The sequence below is a fragment of the Anticarsia gemmatalis genome, chromosome 23 (genome assembly GCF_050436995.1).
Source record: "Anticarsia gemmatalis isolate Benzon Research Colony breed Stoneville strain chromosome 23, ilAntGemm2 primary, whole genome shotgun sequence".
In the NCBI taxonomy this organism is placed as follows: domain Eukaryota; kingdom Metazoa; phylum Arthropoda; class Insecta; order Lepidoptera; family Erebidae; genus Anticarsia; species Anticarsia gemmatalis.
In genome coordinates this window covers 8,014,964-8,033,736 of record NC_134767.1, presented here as the reverse complement: position 1 = coordinate 8,033,736, position 18,773 = coordinate 8,014,964, and the positions used below count along the sequence as shown (strand labels likewise).

Genomic DNA, 18,773 nt, shown 5'->3' with positions numbered 1-18,773 from the left:
TCATATGATATATGACATTGTTTTGCATGTATCAGTGATATCAGATAACATATCGAAGTAAGCAAGGCGAGATAATTTCACGGAACATGCATTATGCACACCGACTATAAAAGAATATTTGCTAACTTTGCACTCTTGTAAAATGACACGGTAGAGATAAACAACAAACATACATGCAAACATACATACATACATAATATCCCGCCTGTTATAGCTGAAAGTGTAGGCAGAGTTTTATGAAACCGCGTATTGCCATTTGCAGTGTTAATCCCATGTAACAACCAAATGGCATTTTACTCGACGCAGGAATCAAACCTGTAACTTCGTTATCAGCAGTCGTATACACTTCCACTCAGACCACAGAGATAGTTATACAAGGATATATTATGATAATAAACATTTTTTATAACGAGATTTATTTGTTTGCACAATAATTATAAACACTAGGGTTTTAAAAATAGGCATAATTCTCTTTCAAAATAATCTATCATTTAACAGAATTTTACCGCAACGGGTTAAGCCGTTTTTGCCGTCTTCTTCTTTCGTGTCAACGACTCACCATAATGCAGAATTTATATAGTTGTTGACCAGTTTTTGCCGTAAGAGCCAATCATACATATTATTATAAACACTTTATAAGATACCTTTACACTTTTATACTGGTAATATGAGAAGGGATTCGTGTTCCATTCCAATTAACAAAATAACTACCATTCATTCACTCATTAAAACATTCACATTCAAATTCAGAACACCCATAGACAACAATCAGACAAAATTAATCGGCCACAACTGTCAAATTGAATTTGACATATGAAACCGACTGTCAAAATTAGGTCGGCACAGTATAGCCCGACAACTTAGTAGAGAGACGTGGTATGCACGAGTTATCTAAATTATAATTAAAAATTAAGACAGACCACCATCAGATGCCTCCACCAGCCGCGAACTCTCCATACAAGGCTTCCTACTATAGTCCAACAACTTAGTAGAAAGCCTTGTGCTTAAGGTTTGCGACTGATGAAACTATATAAAATTCAGAATTTAGAACATCATTGACCCATAGGCTTAAGCAGCTGACATTGGTATGTTTGATAAGGTTACATTATTTTGAAAATACATCGAATTTTTAATTAAACTATAGATAAATCTTCTTCTTCTTATCGTATGGTTAGTGATCAACCTAGTGTCAAAGTTGTTCAAGCCGCCCGAAGGCCTTTGACGTGGCTTAACGACTGTTGTCTTAATTGACAACAACCGGGACCGACTTTTTACGACGAGACGGAGACGCCCAGTTCAAATACCACTGTGCGGTCACCCATCTAGGGAATAACCGCCTCAAGGGTTGCTTAACCCACAGATCGTTTACCGACCGGTCTCTCTACTAAGTTGTCGTACTATAACTGGTAGGACCGTTGATGGCTGGTATATCAAATTACGATGAAACAGATAAAAAAAACACATTAATTGTTGTGACATTTTAATTTATTATCTTCACAAATGTTGACAAAAACGCCCAGTTTATTATATGACTAGCAAAAACCCGTGGCGCTAAATTGTTCTCCAGTTCAAGAAGGACGTAAGTCATTATCAGGCTAGCTTTCTTCCAACTATGTTGGAGTCGGCATACAGTCTCACCGGATGCAGCTGAATACCAGTGTTTTACATACGGCTGCCTATCTGACCTCCACAACCCAGTTACCTGGGTTATAACACGATACCCATCGGTAAGACTGGTTGTCAAACTTTTAAGCTTCTGACTACTAGTAAAGACTCTTAAAGAATAAGGACGTAAGTACTTTTGTTACCAAAACCTCTTACGTCATTCTTGAATTGGAGATGCAGTATATACAAGGTATTCAGTAAAGAAAAGGCTTAAGTGACTTTTAGAAAATTAAATCTTAAGCTTTTGTTCTACTGAGTGCGTTCTGTGCAATACCGTAAAAATACCTGATACAATATTTTTTTGAATTTTAAAACTGATATTTGTGAATGAAAACATTAAAATTACTTTCGAAATTTTCAATATATTATTACATAGTAATAATAAGATTAATATACAATAAAAATGTGCAAGAAAATTTGACGTTTTCATTCAAAAAGATCAGTTTAAAAATGGCAGTGTTTTAAACATGCTGGTGATGACAGACACGCTTTTCTTGACATAAATAGTAGTAGAGAGTAGACTTATGGTTCGTTTTACAAGTTCTAGATAAATGCCGGATAGCTAATCAGGTCGTATTTCGTCAGATTTTTTCATACAACTACTTTATCAGATAGTTATTTGACACTTATCCAGAAGCTGTGAAAATTAACATCCTTTAAAGTAAGATAAAATTAATAGTAAAAGGAGAATGGGCACTCCTGGGCAGTCGGCGGCCATTAATGAAAGTAGTGTTAAATTAAAGTAATGATAACTAGGAACAACTTTTACTAAGAACGTTTCGCTGCATTCCTTTCAGGAAACAATATATTGACATGTAAATATAATGGAATTTCATAGAACAAATACAATTATTTCGTGTCTGTAATGCATTTAATGTTGTGTAATAACGTTACATCTTCTTATAACAATTGCAATGCCATCATAATGAACAATAATCGTAACTCGTATCTATCTATCATATGGTTCACCTAGTTTCAAAGTTGTTCAACCCGCCCGAATGTTATCTTAGTTGACAACAACCGGGACCGGCTTTTTACGTGCCCTCGGAAGCACGGAGAACCTCAGTTCAAATACCACAATGCGGTCACCCATCTATAGAATGACCGCGCCAACGGTTGCTTAACCAACAGATCGTTTACCGACCAGTGAGTGCAACTGGCTATGAACGCCTCGTTTTTAAGCTGAGCATTCAAGACAGATAAGTCGTCTCAGTGAATATATTACAGAAGAGCAAGATGTTTACTTGTTACGATATTTATATATTTACATGTTATGATTGTTCGAATATTAATAATGTCTACATTTGTATGCAATAATATGAATAGTACTTTTTATTTAATCTCCGAATATAAGCCAAAAATATGTTTTTATACTATTAAAAGTGCTCAAAAACAAAAATGTATTTTGTTCGTCATATAAGTGCGTCGCGGCAATAAAACTTCTACACGGTAATTATAGGGCTAAACTACATTAAAAAAACAAAAAATCAAGTTTGGCCGCGGATCGCCCAGGCTCCATACTATTTTGCCCATTCTCCTTTCACTGCTTTTGCAACAGATTACAATTTCAACGGTTAGTTGGACATGGTATTACTTAAATAATATTCGTACTCTCAAAGTAGGGTAATTATAAACATTCATCAATTTAAAACAATAAGTTAAAAGACATTTCTCTAATGTAAAATTACAGAATAAATTGTTGTATAAGGTGAAATTGCCGATCTGTACCTCGATTCTGTACAACTATCAAGTACCGACAACCGGCTAGCTATCGAAATTTTGACATTAAGAATGTACTGCCAAAATGTTTCCTACGACACTCGCCAGAGGCGCTGATCAGATTTTCATACAAAATTTCTCGATGACAGTTCGGTTGTCGGTAGTCGATAGTAGTAGAGAATCGAGGCACTGAACCACTTTTTTAATATCGAATAACTAAACCATGCTTTAATATTATTATGTTTTTGCAAACCCTCGATACTCAATATGCGTACATGAATGATTGATGGAATCAATCCATATTGAAGATTACATCTGTCAAAATGTGTTTACGATAGAAACTAAACACGATCTGATGTATTATCTAACTTTTACAAACGTTATTTTATATGATTCATTCATGATTTTGTTTGTGCAATGTATTTGCACTCAATTTATTTCACATTAATAACAAAATTTTGACAGCAACCGTGTATGCCTGAAAGTTCTTTAGAACAGTTCTTGAAGGTAAGCAAAGTCCCTAATCCGCACTTGGCCAGCGTGATGGACTCTAGGCCTAACCCCTTCCTTATTCCGGGAGAAGACCCTTGCCCAGCAATGGGACATTAATGGGTTAACCTTTTTTTTACTTGTTTGCCATCCTTACTTTATGCCGAATTTTGTCAATAACACAGTTTGATTACAATAAATGAAAAAAATATATTTTGGTCGTTAAAATGCTAATATTGACCGATTGTACAGGCATTTCAAATGCCTATAGAATTAATTATCCATTTCAAACAGATCCACAATGGTCAATGTCAAAGCAATCAATAATTATTTGATTAAACAGTTCAATCAAGTTCATTAAATAATTTCATTGCTATACGTAAAAAACAGTCGTCTGAATAAAATTGACATTAATTTAGTTATTCATAAACATACATACAAAATTAGTTTATCTAACTTTTCATTGACATTTAACAATTTGCAGGCAGCATATTTTTTTCAACATCATTTTTTTAGCAGAGAATTCCTTAGTCATTTGTCTTACAGACAGTTTTTTAAAATCAAGTTGTCTATTAAAAATGAATTTAAAATGTTACATGTCCAAGTAATTTCGCATACATTCATGATTCAATGTAATAATTAATAAAAGAACACATAAATGCCATCGTAATTTTTGAAAGAACATAACCTAAATTGTGTTATAAACTTGACTCAGCATTTTAGGAGATTACGTTTATCAAACGTACTAACATTTCATCACTATCAGTGGTATATTTACATGTATTTATTCCAAACTTGGCCTTCAAATACTGTATAATAATTGAATGAAACTTCAAACAGGAAACATAGGTAGTTTACGAAAATAGTTTTATTGTGGAAGACATATTTTTTAAAGATTCGTACACATATTTACATATTTAGTAATCAAAATTATGTTATTTTTAAATAGTTCTATGCCCTTTTTAATTACTAATATTAAAGTAAAGTTCGTTTTATTTTCGACATAATATTATCCGGGAATTATTGCGATCAGAAATTTAAACTAAATTGTTGGACATTTCGGCACTGGTTACGACGAGATTAATAGATAATATTATATCGCGAAGGTTTAACAGTTACGACATTATTTGGTATCTCACATGTTTATTTTATAAATAGACTTACTATTTTTCACTTATAAGTTAATTCCATCAAAATATTAAATGAAAAATGGTCAAGGGCATAGGACTCTACAATTCATTGCTCTATGTTTGATTACAAGTTATTACCACTCGTGTACGCATCTATAAGAAAAATACTATAAAATTTACATGAAAACCCCATTATAAAAATATGTCTTAACTATTGTTTTAATTAAGTAAATTACAGTGTATCTCATCTCGTTTTTATGAACTGTTATAAAATGATTCTTTCTAAACCTAATCTCGTCAAGATTTTTATGCCAGTTGACAAACATTTGAAATGCCATGCTGTACATTGTTTTATGCCTTAGATAATAGTTATTAACACGTTAAGTCAAAGCAGCAATGTACAGAATAGTGACCATCATTTAAAATATTTTGAATATCTATCTATCCTTTTAAGATATTTGTAATTAGTAGCGGTTTAAACTATGTCCGTGCATACTCCCTTAACTAAATGTCAAAAAAGCGAATGTACAATATTAAAATATGACTATTTTATTTCATTAGTAATAAATATTACTGGGATAAGACCTATATTAACATTAAAACTAAACCAAATATTATAAAATACTTTTACGAGTTCCGAGATGTCAATATTTACGTGTAAAGTCGCGTTAAACCCACGACCTCGATTGTAGAATATATTTACAAATAAAACACATCATCTCGATCACGCAACTAGAATTTTAGACGCGAGATTCTCGATTTTTCACAGTACATTTTTGACACAGTTACATCATGAACTCACACGCTAGGCTCCGAATACACACCTGCGTATAGAATAAACTCAGTTCTCTTATTAACTATCATGAAAACGAAAGGTTTATTCGCTACAAAGTCTTCGAATTTCGTGTCGTTGGTCGCCGTGAAGCCAGGTCCGACTGTCACTCCGTCTTCATCCACATCAATCCTAGTAACTTGAGTCATAAAAGACGTGTTTAGTTTAAACTTACTGATACCTCCGAACTCCGCGGTCGTCGTATTAAACATCCTTTCGAGTCCCATATCGTACAATAGTTCAGGCAAATTGTCCACTTCCGAGGTCATGTTAAACTTTGGCAACTTCACGTTCACCAATTTCAAAGGCTGACGTTTGAACAAGTTGAATATCGACGTCAAACTTGTGTTCTCAAAATTATAGAACATCTCACCAACCCAGTCCTTTTCAGTCGGTAAAAACACAAGCACAGAAGTCTTATTATTCTCGAACGGTATCTCTAGTACTTTAGCTTTTATGATAGGGAATTCCGATACGTGGAAATAGCCCGTTTGTGTCATCATATTCACTTGGCCAATTTCTCCTCCCTGGGAGGAATAGAACGGCTCAACGGCACCGCTGTTAAAACTGACCTGCCACTTACCGTTGAAGTAATTAGCATCACTTAATAACATCACTGAGGAATTGAAGTAAGCGTCTAATAAGATTCTATCGATGCCTCCACCGACGGAGTGTTCGATGAATTGGTTCACTTTGTCAGCAGATCTTAGAGGTCGGTTGAAATCCAACTGCCACACTTTAGTGTCGTAATTCCTCTCCACAAAACGAACGAAAGGCTTTTTCACATCCATAAATCTATCGATCGCTAAAACACTCTGTCTTCTGCTATTGATGCCTAAATTTTTATTAGTGTTTCTGTAAATCTTGCCAAGCATTTTCCTGTAGCAAGGATTTCGGTGTAGTCTCGTAACGTTCCATATTTCCCTTAAGGTGTCCCCTCTCGCTCCTTCCGCGAGCGCCCCGAGTTGCATCCATGTACTCAATGGGGAGAAAACGAAATGCCCTCGAGTATCTTCCGCTACTCTTCTCAATAATCTCACTGAGAATAAGTAAGCCGGTCGTTTGTGTAGATGCAAAGTTGATTTATAACTGCATCTGTAGTGCTGGTATGTGGACACAGTACAACACAGAGTCACTAGGATAGTTAGTATTTTGAAGTTCATTTTGGCGGTAAATCGCGCGCGTCGTCCGACAGTGGAGCGGCACGTCCCTCGACCGAATGAGCACTGAGACTGAATGCGAAGCTCTCTGTGTTCGCGTACAACAGTTATTTATAATGATAGACTCTCGTAGGCTTGTAACTTCAAGTAATTTTGAATGGAGTGACGTTTGCTTGTTATCGGTATCCATCACCGGTACTAACCTAATTTCATTAAACGCTAACGGTAGGTGCCATGATACATGGTTGAATTTCTAACGGATAGTTCGCAAATTACTAGTATTTTTTTTTTGTTAATTCCATTCACAGCGTGTGTATATAAATTATAAATAAATTTTACGCTTGTTACTCGTATATTTTATGCTAAATAAGATCATAAATAAGTTATTTAAGAAGGATTTTCTTGATGTTGTTTTGTCAAGGACGAATGAGTTGTAATTATTATTGGATACTATTTAATAGGCGTAATATTATTATATTTATTTTGCTGTGTCCGTTTTAAATAAGTAATATCCTTTGAAATCAGCAGGCTTTGAATAATAATAATTTTATAGCTTTATTATCCTAGAGACTGAGGATGAACTAGAATCTGCATACAAATAGCTAATACAAATAGCATTAATAATTAAATATAATACAGAATATTAAAAAAAGGGAAGGTATACTGTATTCCTCTTATAACAAATCAATTATCCAGCGTGGTGGACTCAAGATCTAACCCCTTCCTCATAGCGGGATAAGACCCTTGCCCAGCAGTGGGCCATTAATTTTATATATTTTTTTCTGGGTTATTTTTTTTATGTTTCTTCTTAACAATTGATGATATGAAAAGAAGAAATATAATAAAATAACCCATTAACGTCCCACTTTTGGGCAAAGGTCTCCTTCCCTAATTAGAGAGAGGTTAGGTCTTGAGTCCACCACGCTAACCAAATGCGGGGACTTTGTATACCATCAAGAACTGTTCCAAAGAACACTCAGGCATGCGAGGTTGCATCACGATGTTTTCCTACACCGTTGGAACAAGTGATAATTATTTGTAGAAGAAATATATTTTGGGCTAAAATAATCGCAGTATTCGGGAATAATATAATTGTACTCTTTTCACTTATCGTTTGGGATAACCCGCCGTAGTAGGTATTAACATAAGATAAAAAAAAACCTCTGTCTACGCATGATATTGTCAATAGTTTTTTTAATGCAAAGAGATAATGATGATTTAGATATTTTTAATAATTCGGGTTCTCTCTAGATACACCTATATTTAATTAAAAACTGAAATGTATGGACGTGCATAACTTTTAAACGTCGAAACTAAATTAAAAATATAAGTATGTTTATATTTTGTTACGCTCTTTAAGGGATCGATGGGATCAAAATTCCCACGAGAATGGAATCAACGGGATAAAAATTTACTGTGACTGGACGAAGTCGGGTCAGCACGCTATTTTAATGATTTAAAAATTACACGTTTGCGCGGAACCTGAGTCCGACTCGCACTTGGCCGGTTATTTTTTAATAGTACTGATAAGGTAACCTTGTAAACATCTAAATATTTGCGTATTCAAATAAAAATTACGTAATCTAAGCTAAAATATAATGAGTTCTCTATTCTTTATCGGTTAAAATAAAGTACTAACCAATGTTTAACTTCAAGTCAATTATACTAATATTTTATTTGTAGATTTAGGTTTATTCCTTATTCTCCTGCTATTTAAATTAAATTTTATAAATCATAAACAAAAAAATAATGAAAATTGCGCCAAGTGTGAATACAACTCCCGCAGTAAGGATTTCGTAGGTACCATTTATATAATATATATATAAATAAAAATTAATCACCGAAATGTATGCACGCATAACTTCTGAACAACTAAACTAAATTGGATAATTCTTTGTTTAGTATGCTTGTAACTCTCGGGACAAGGTTTGTATAGGATCGATGGTAACGTCGGGTAAACCAATAAGGTATTCTAACACTTAACTTTTTATTAAAATTCATTGCATTATAATATTAATATAAGAACTAGAGGCCGCCCGCAACTTCGTACGCGTGGAAACCCTTCCCGTGTAAATCCCGATCCCTCGGGAACTCCGGGATAAAAAGTAGCCTCTGTTTTATTCTGGGTCTTCAGCTACCTATATACCAAATTTCATCGTAATCGGTTCAGCAGTATTTGCGTGAAAGAGTAACAAACATCCATACATACGTACATTCTCACAAACATTCGCATTTATAATATTAGTAAGATTATCGACCTACAAAACCTTTTTACTTTATTTTCCAATACGATTATAACCAATAGTTATCTCGTAGGCAAATCTTAGCGGCATAGAAACGTTATCGTGTTCTTATCAGTATACGGAAGCGGTAAGGTCAAACAGATCATTGTAAATATTACATAATATTACGCTTATAGACTTTTTACATTCTCAGTGGAAGTTGGTAAAGGTGTATGAAATACACATACATTTCGTAATTTACAATGTTAGTCCCATGTAATTAAAGGCGAACCCGTTGCCTACTACTTACTTACTTACTAACTGCAATTCAGAATACTTTAATATAGGTAAACTAGCTGACCCACACAACTTCGCTTGCGTCACATAAGAGAGAATGGTTCAAAATTTTGTAACATTTTTTATTGCTACTCTGCTCCTATTGGTCGTAGCGCGATGATATATAGCCTATAGCCTTCCTCGATAAATGGACAATAACAACAGTCTAAAAATATTTGACACTGCAATGGTAGCGCCGTCTGTCGGATCCAATGTAAAACATTCCAAAATCAACAACTATAAAATAAATTAAAATTAATTAAAAAAAACATTGTAAGGTGGACAAAATTGTGAATCTAAACCATTCACAGATCCCCTTGAACACACACCAAAAATTTCATCAAAATCGGTCCAGTCGTTTTAGAGAAGTTCAGTGACATACACACTTACAGAAGAATTATATGTATATACATATAAAGATAAAGATACGCTACTGTCCAGACCCTAATAGCAGTTAACCTAAGAGGATTATACATACATACATAATACCCGAAAATGTAAGAAATACACCTACATTTTGCCAATAAAAATTTAAGTCATATGTAAGTGGAGGCATGTTCTATCCAGCCAATGGCAATCCAGACTAGTTTTGACAATATTCGAATATAAATTAGAAAAATCCAATAGCACTCTTGGAATCGAACCCGGGACCTCACGTTAAGAACTGTAAGAACATTTAACCTAGCTTTTCAAATCCCGAAAATACATTCATTTAACACAAAAAGTTATTTAAAAACTGCATAACAATGTACAATACAATAAGTATAGGATGGGCGAGACTTCTGCCAACCTTCGGGAGTAACGCAGCGTGAAAATGAGATCATCGTGGCATTACGAGACCGTCTATTAGCCTACATTGTTGTGGATCATTGCTTCTGTTACTAATGCATATCTTTGCAACTTATCAATTATATTGTGCTGCAGTTTTGATTGCGTTTTCAGTGCGAAAACGGCTTTTGCAGTTCAAAGCGGTAGAAAATTGTTCAGCCATACTAATATTATAAATGCGAAAGTAACTCTGTCTGCCTGTAACTCAATCACGCCTAAACTACTGAACCAATTTGCATGAAATTTGGTACGGAGATATTTTGATACCCAAGAAAGGACAAAGGCTACGTTTTACCATGGGAAAATGACGCATTCCCATGGGAAAATTCAGGTAGCGGACGAAGTCGCGGGTAAAAGCTAGTAGTCTATAGTTTTCTTATGGAAACGGCTATTATACAATTTTTTTTTAAGAATGCTAGTTTCAGAGATTGCGGTAATGAAAAATAAGCATTTATTAGCAATATTCATTTAAGTTAAACTACAAACGTTTGTAAAGGATCTTTGAGTTAACTACAAAAATGTCGATGAATCAAGATTTGATTCTACCTTATTACTTTTTAGTGGGTGAAACGATTTTGAAAATTATCTGACGATTCATTTCTTAAATAAACGTTATACCTAATGCATAAATCTATAAGGCACTAATATTATAAAGCTGAAGTGTTTGTTTGTTTGAACGCGCTAATCTCAGTAACTGCTAATGCGATTTCAAAAAATATTTTACTGTTGGACAGCCTGTTTATTGAGGAAGACTATATAACATTACACTACAAACATAAAGAGTGGAGCAGCAATGAAGAATGATTCCAAAACGGGGAAAATTATGACCCATTCTCGCTTATGTGACGCAAACTAAGTTGCGCTGGACAGCTAGTTTGTCTATATTAAATTAATACCAAAAAAAACTCGATCCTAGTATGTTCGTAGGAAACATCCATGTCTACAAGTAGACCTCAAAACTCAACTATAAATCTTTGATACATCATTATAAAACTAGTCACGTAAATAAAAGACATAATTGATTAACTTTAAAGCTGTTTATGAGGTCTTTATTCATGATTCGAATATATTTATACAAGATACTAGTTATTTTGACTCCATCATATATTGGACGCGTACACGATTATAGAGTCGTTTTAGACACACCTTCCGCACAGAATCTATACTAATCTATACTAATATTATAAAGCTGAAGAGTTGTTTGTTTGTTTGATTGTTTGTTTGTTTGTTTGAACGCGCGAATCTCAGGAACTACTGTTAGATTCTTTCACTGTTAGATAGTCCATTTATCGAGGAAGGTAGATAGGCTATATATCATCACGCTACTAACAATAGGAGTAGAGTACTAGTGAAAAATGTTACAAAAATGGGGAAAATTCTGACCCATTCTCTCTTATGTGACGCAAGCGAAGTTGCGCGGGTCAGCTAGTCTTTGATAAAATCATTACATACATGATATCACGCCTGTTATACCCGAAGGTTTAGCCAGAGGTTTAATACACCTACGTTTCACCGTTAACAACGTTAGTTCCATTACTGAAGCACTGCTTTTCAAGGATCATCCCGTAATGAAATAATGGTAAAACACACCGCGCTCACTAAACGTAGAAACAGTTTTGCATTATTTCAAAAATTGAATTAAAGAATTATCAATTTTCCATCCTACTTATACTACCTAATATTTTAAATGCCAAAGTTTATGAAGAAGAAGAAGAAGTGCGAAAACCACTAACCCCCGGTTTCTTAGTAGTAGTTTATCTATTTAATAGCGTTTAAGCTCATATAAGCGGTTTTTATTAATGGTACACAGATCTTTACTTACTTAATATATAAAGCTGAAGAGTTTGTTTGTTTGTTTGTTTGTTTGTTTGAACGCGCTAATCTCAGGAACTACGGGTCCGATTTGAAAAATTCTTTCAGTGTTAGATAGCCCATTTATCGAGGAAGGTTATGGGCTATATATCATCACGCCACGACCAATAGGAGCAGAGTACCAGCGAAAAATGTTACGAAAACGGGGAAAATTATGATTCTCTTATGTGACGCAAGCGAAGTTGCGCGGGTCAGCTAGTAGTTTATAACATGAATAAACCAGGATAAACACATTGGATTTTACTCCAAGAAATCTTTCAACGCGGACAAAGCCACGGGCAAAGATATAGATCTTATAGCAAGTAAATCTTGATAGAAATAAAAATAGCTACTAGGAAATGCGTCTAATATTGACAACTTCACGAGGTGATGGATTGCGTAAGTATCGAGATGTTTTTTGTAAAGCGTGAGCCTGATTGCGTGTGGCATGCGCCTGCATTCCGCGACACGACCTCGCGGAGACGCGTACAAAATTCATTATAATATTGCTTCTAGCTTTTAAAATGTTGATTATATAGCCACATAAGTCTTGACAGTTTTATAATGCAGCTTAAAAATGGTAATCAATTGTTTTTCTTGAACCAAATATTTGATTCTAAAAGATTCAGTTCTACGCCTCTACATATTATAATCTTAACTGTTTCACAGCTGGTCAAGGGTCTTCTCCCGGCATATAGGAAAGATTTTTTATTAAGTTCATCACTGACTAGTCCGTATTGGGGATATTACCTACTAATACCTACATCCCTTCCAGAACTGTATTATAAAACTCAAAAGCATGCAAGGTTTCAACCTGATTCACGGTTAGAACAAGTTACAATTTTATACAACACATAACTCCGAAAATCCATTGTTACTACTGCGAATTTCAAGCCGTTTGTTCTCACGAGCAACAGCTTTTCACGCTGCGCAGAAATAGGTGTTAAATTAAAAATCTTATGACAATTTCAAAAACTTATAGAAAATGTATGAAGTTAAGGATATTTAAAGTAGAATTTTAGTCTATTATTTCAACCACACGCATTTTCCCAGTACCTAATCGAAACTTAAAATCTTTGCTTAGATTCATGTTTGTCACACACGTCTGCTTAAATATTAGCCTTCAACAATCAACACTGATATGTCCGCATCAATATCTTGTATTTACACTGACACTAAAATATGATGAACAATATTATTGCCTATTTTTGATTCAGTAGTAGATTTTTAAGGTGATTATACATTGGAACATGGGCTTAAGAATATTTGCGGCTAACCATATTTCCTTTCTATTTTGTTAGCTAGAAAGCGCAGCAATAATTTCCGAATTCTGAACAATATTATCATTAATCATAAAGTAGTCTGCATGCTCCGTTTCCAGGGGTTATCATGTTGATAACTATCGGAAAGCCACTATACTGTACATTGTTTTGATTATAGCGATTTACACGTTATGTCAAAGCAGCAATGTACTGAATAGTGACCATCAATTTATTACACTATTTGTCAACGTAAAGATACGTAGAAGAACGTAGAGATACGTAATAGGCATACAGGTCTTAATAGCTGAATAGAGCAACAGAAATACCTATGACCTTTTGCCTTAACCGTTAAAAAACATAGTTTTCTAAAACTTAAAATTACCTGTATTTTTCCTAGAGTTTTTTCTATTTCTGTAGTAGGTAGTTACTCTGCTACAAAAAGTAAAAAATCCACCCCCAATTCCAAGGATTAATAAACGGCTATACAATTGCATGCGGCACCCTCTAGTATGTACGTATCTTTACAATGCTTGTCAAATAATTTGATTTGAGCCTACATGACCTTTTCGTTGTTAGTGCTAGTCACAGACTGACAGTTTTGAAAGTGTCTAGACTGTCTTCAAAAATAATTATCACTTCTAATACCAAGAAATAAAGCCTTCATATTTGGACAAGTATTAAAACACGAGATTAAATTGAGAACTGTATATTATTGAAAGACTTATTACTATGCCTAAACCGTATACCGTAGCCCTCGTCTACCTACTATTTTTCCGTAGGAAATCAATTTGTTCCTCCCTTGAATAGTTCTTTCTGTGATGTATTTATTTTAGAGGAAAATATAAATATAAAGGAAAATAACGAAATATCCAAATATTCAAATACTATGTCCTCAATCTGAGGAATAGGGGTGCTAGTGTGTATAAATAAATCTTTGGTTAATAAATTATATTAGAGGAGACTGGGGCTGGTTGTGACATTTTTTTTCTAAAATGGCATAACTCTTTATGTTAGTGATTATATTACTCAATTGTAGGTTCCTTTCATTAAGTAACTATTCAAGATTTTAATTAAAAGATAATTTTACATAAAATACTATTAGATTTGAAATCAATGAAAGAATTCTTGAAAAAAAGACGTGTCACTTTCAACCCCACGTCAGGGGCTGGTTGTTACAACATAAGGGGTAAGTTGTTACATTAAAAAAAACACATAAAACACAGAATCATTTAATAATTATAATTATTAGCTACTTCTCTTTAACAAAAACATATCAGTCTTGCATCTTTGCGTTTACAATAAAAATTAATATTATAAATTTTTGGTTTCCTTTAGGTATCCTTTTTCTTATTTTGTTCTAGCGCCAATTCATTTTTTATAGATGTATCTGTTAAAATTGCCGATTTTCGAGTTCTCCGTTTTATCTTGCCTGTTCTAGCAGCAGCTTTAGGATAAGGCCAAATAACATCAGGAGAAAAAGTAGCTTCATTGTTAATAAAATCTCTGCTAGACCCAGCAACTGTCACACACTGTCTTGCAATATCTACAACTCCTAAAACATCTTCAGTATATGCTTAAATACAAAGTGCTGTCCATCGAAATATTTTATGGAGGCGTAAATTGAGAATGCGGCATGTTAGTCATACAAAAATATTAGGGGGCTGGTTGCTGCTGGCTGCTGGTCATGTCACAACCTGCCCCGAGCAAATGTCACTTTTAGCCCCAACACCAAAAGTAATCTTTCAAGGCCATGCAGTAAATGCGTTCATGAATATAAGTATTTGAACGTAAATTCATTCATTCATTCATTTCTACTGGCAACCGATTTATGACCAATATTAATAAAAAACAAAAAAGTTACAAAATCGTGTTTTTTACAACCGCGTGCGCGTGCTCCTTCCACACAAACGTCAGGCCCGCTACGACTCGCGCGACGTGTGGGCCTATGATGGCGTGATCCTTTTCCTTTTCTAATGTCAATCTATCACAATTCGTACGGCGACTATTGCCGCTGTAACTACCTACCCCTGTAACAACCAGCCCCAGTCTCCCCTACTCAGTAGCTCGTGGACCCGGCAAAATTTGGTCCACCAAAAGCTGGAAAAGATAGTATTCCTAGAAGCCTATTGTAGGTAACAATTGAAAAAAAGATCAATTACATATTAACTAAGAAACAATGTATTACATAGTTTCATTTATCAGTCTTTCATAAAATTGCGTAAAAATACGTTCAGCTGTTTTTGAGTTCGTCGTGAGCAAAAAATCAAACAAAATAGGTATATTTTTAAAATCATATTTATGAAACATAAAAATGCATGAAATCTATTTTCATATATTATGCCCACGAGAAAAAAAACGTTTTTAAACCTAGTTACGAGTATGTATTACATAACGATACAGGACACACAAGTCTATCAGACCATTACAATCGTGCGAATCATAGGAATATGACAATTAGGGATGAAAATGGCGAAAGATACTCATTTGTTTTTTTCGCAACTTTGAAACTTTCCAGTAAAATACATGTAACTTTGGAATAATACAAATATAGGGCTGTTTGAAAAATACAAGTTTACATGTATAATACGTGTATTAATCAATGTATTTTTCATAAATTACAACGAAAGTAAACGAAATATCAGTCAGTGCCACATTTTGTCGTGCTCGTTAAAATAATAAAAATAATGTATTATCGTGCAAGTAGTATTTGTTGGGGTTTATTTGTGAACAAGACAACAACAAATTGAATGATTTTTAATTATATGTAAAAGAGGATGCTGATTAATGCTGATTTAACCATAAAGTTATTTTATCATTATTAGTTCTAAAATACAGTAAAATATATGTAAAATACATGTAAAAAACGGAAACTTTCGAAAGATACATCGTAAGACCTCTTTGAAAGTTTCTGTTTTTTATTGAAAAATACAAAGCCCGATTGAAAATTACATGTATTTTACTTGTGATTTTCAACCCTAATGACAATGTGTAAGTTCACGCGAGAGATTCCGATAATATGACATGACTTAGTTCGCACGTTTGCAATGGCCCGAGTATAGACAACTACAGTAGTAACAATATAAAAACGTCTTCAAATACACATGCAAAGAATAAACCCTAGTTTAAATATAGGTGATTATTTAACACTTATTGTATTGTCAATCACTGTGTATTGTTATAGGCTGTTACGTAATTGATGTGACTCATGTTGACAGAATGTCGTGATCTGTGATCGATAACATTTGTCATCTATACTAATATTATAAAGCTGAAGAGTTTGTTTGTTTGATTGTTTGTTTGTTTGTACGCGCTTATCTCAGGAACTACTGGTCCTGGTGGAAAAATTCTTTCAGTGTTAGATAGACCATTTCCTGTTCAAACAAACAAACAAACTCTTTAGCTTTATAATATTAGTATAGATGTGTAATTGTCCTTCTCATACATATGTAGTTCCTCCGTGTTTCGGAAGGCACGTTAAATTGTGGGTCCCGGCTGTCAATTTCGAAGCTCTTTGAACGTCGTTAACAGAAGTCATAAGCTTAAAAGTCCGACAACCAGTCTTACCGAAGGATATCGTGTTATAACCCTATGTTTTCAATGACTATGTATATATCTGCTTAGCCTTTCTTTCAAACTATGTTGGTGTCGGCTTCCAGTCTCACCGAATGTAGCTGAATACCAGTGTTTTATACGGAGCGACTGCCTATCGGACCTCCACAACTCAGTTACGTGGGTTATAATACGATATCCTTCGGAAAAACTGGTTGTCAGATTTTTAAGCTTCTGACTACTGTAAACGACTGTCAAAGATCTCTGAAAAAGACAGCCAGGACCCACATATTAACGTGCCTTCGGAAACACGGAGGAACTCGATATGTGTACCTACGATGGTCACCCATCCACAGAACAACCTCGGTAAGCGTAGCTTAACCTCAGAGATCGGTCCGCGCGGCTGTTGTAAACTAGACATACATAACTATAAAAATTAATAGCATGTAATTACTGTAGACTCGAAGAAAAGCTGTTGCCCTTTTGACAAATAATTACGCAACCGCAAGATACATCAATCATTTATTCGTAAATGCATTTAATTAATTTCCATTTATAGAAATGTTCAGTTGACGAGTCTTCTTATGCATTTTTAAATCCTTTACGGTTCTTGTTAAGTAACCAACACAGTAGCCGACTGTGATGAAATGAAAAGCTGATTATTTTTTATCAGAAGAATGCCTTTTAATGCGACAGTCTGTCTGTCTGTCTGTCTGTTAGGTTGTCACGGCTAAACTACTGAACCGATTTTGATGCTATCTAGTATGGATGTAGTTGGACACTCGGGTTAAAACACCCTTCTTTTATTGTAACCCTAAAGTAAGAGATACATGCATAACATTACATTACACCTTACATACAAGTGTAGGCAGAGATGTATGAACATTTACGGTGTTTTTTTTAACCCTTTTTCTAAATAGGCAGTATAGGCACGTTCCCTGATTCTGGGCTTTTATTGAAAACTAGCTGCCGCCCGCGACTTCGTCTGCGTGAAAAGGTTTGCCGTACTAAAAAATATCTTATGTGTAAATCTAATTCAGTTCAATCGTCAAAAATCTAGATTTGTGCTAACTTTCACCCCCTATTTTATCCCCTTAGGGGTGGAATTTATCAAAATTCTTTCTTAGCGGACGCCTACGTCATAACATCTACCTGCATGCCAAATTTCAGCCCAATCCGTCCAGTGATTTGGGCTGTGCGTTGATAGATCACTATGTCGGTCAGTCACTCACTTCGTCGGTCACCTTTGAGTTTTATATACGAGTATATAGATAGATAACCTTAATTCATATATGCGTACTTAAATACATAAAATCGCCTTTTTCCATAGTAATTTATATTCAAAAAAATATATATTCAAAAAAATCTATAATCTGACTTTTATTATTGGTATCGGCCGTAAAAGCAAAACAAAAACGAATTAAAATCATCATACAAATAATAGGCTAACTTTCAACCTCTGGCCGGTCAGGTGTTTCATAAAATCTCGTATTTTGTGCTCAATTTAATATTAAACGTATAATCCAATCGCTTTACATATAAATCTAAAATTAGTCAAATCAACTGGTTTTCGAAATTAATAATCTATACTATAAACTTTTGTAAACGGTTATAAAATTAACACATTTTGAACATAAATTCCACTATTGTTAGCAGTGGACATAAAAAATAAGTCAAGATTTTAAATAAAAAGGTTTTTTTGTATCCTTTTTAATTTAAAGTATAAAATT

General features: G+C 34.2%; 1 protein-coding gene across 1 annotated transcript; it reads right to left on the bottom strand.

Annotated features, from left to right (window-relative positions):
• Window positions 1-1,475: 1,475 nt before the first annotated feature.
• LOC142983103 (serine protease inhibitor 27A-like) lies at window positions 1,476-7,073 on the bottom strand. The gene has a single exon (XM_076129937.1). The coding sequence runs from the start codon at window positions 6,996-6,998 to the stop codon at window positions 5,802-5,804; it is 1,197 nt and encodes a 398-aa protein (XP_075986052.1). The 5' UTR covers window positions 6,999-7,073; the 3' UTR covers window positions 1,476-5,801.
• Window positions 7,074-18,773: the final 11,700 nt, after the last annotated feature.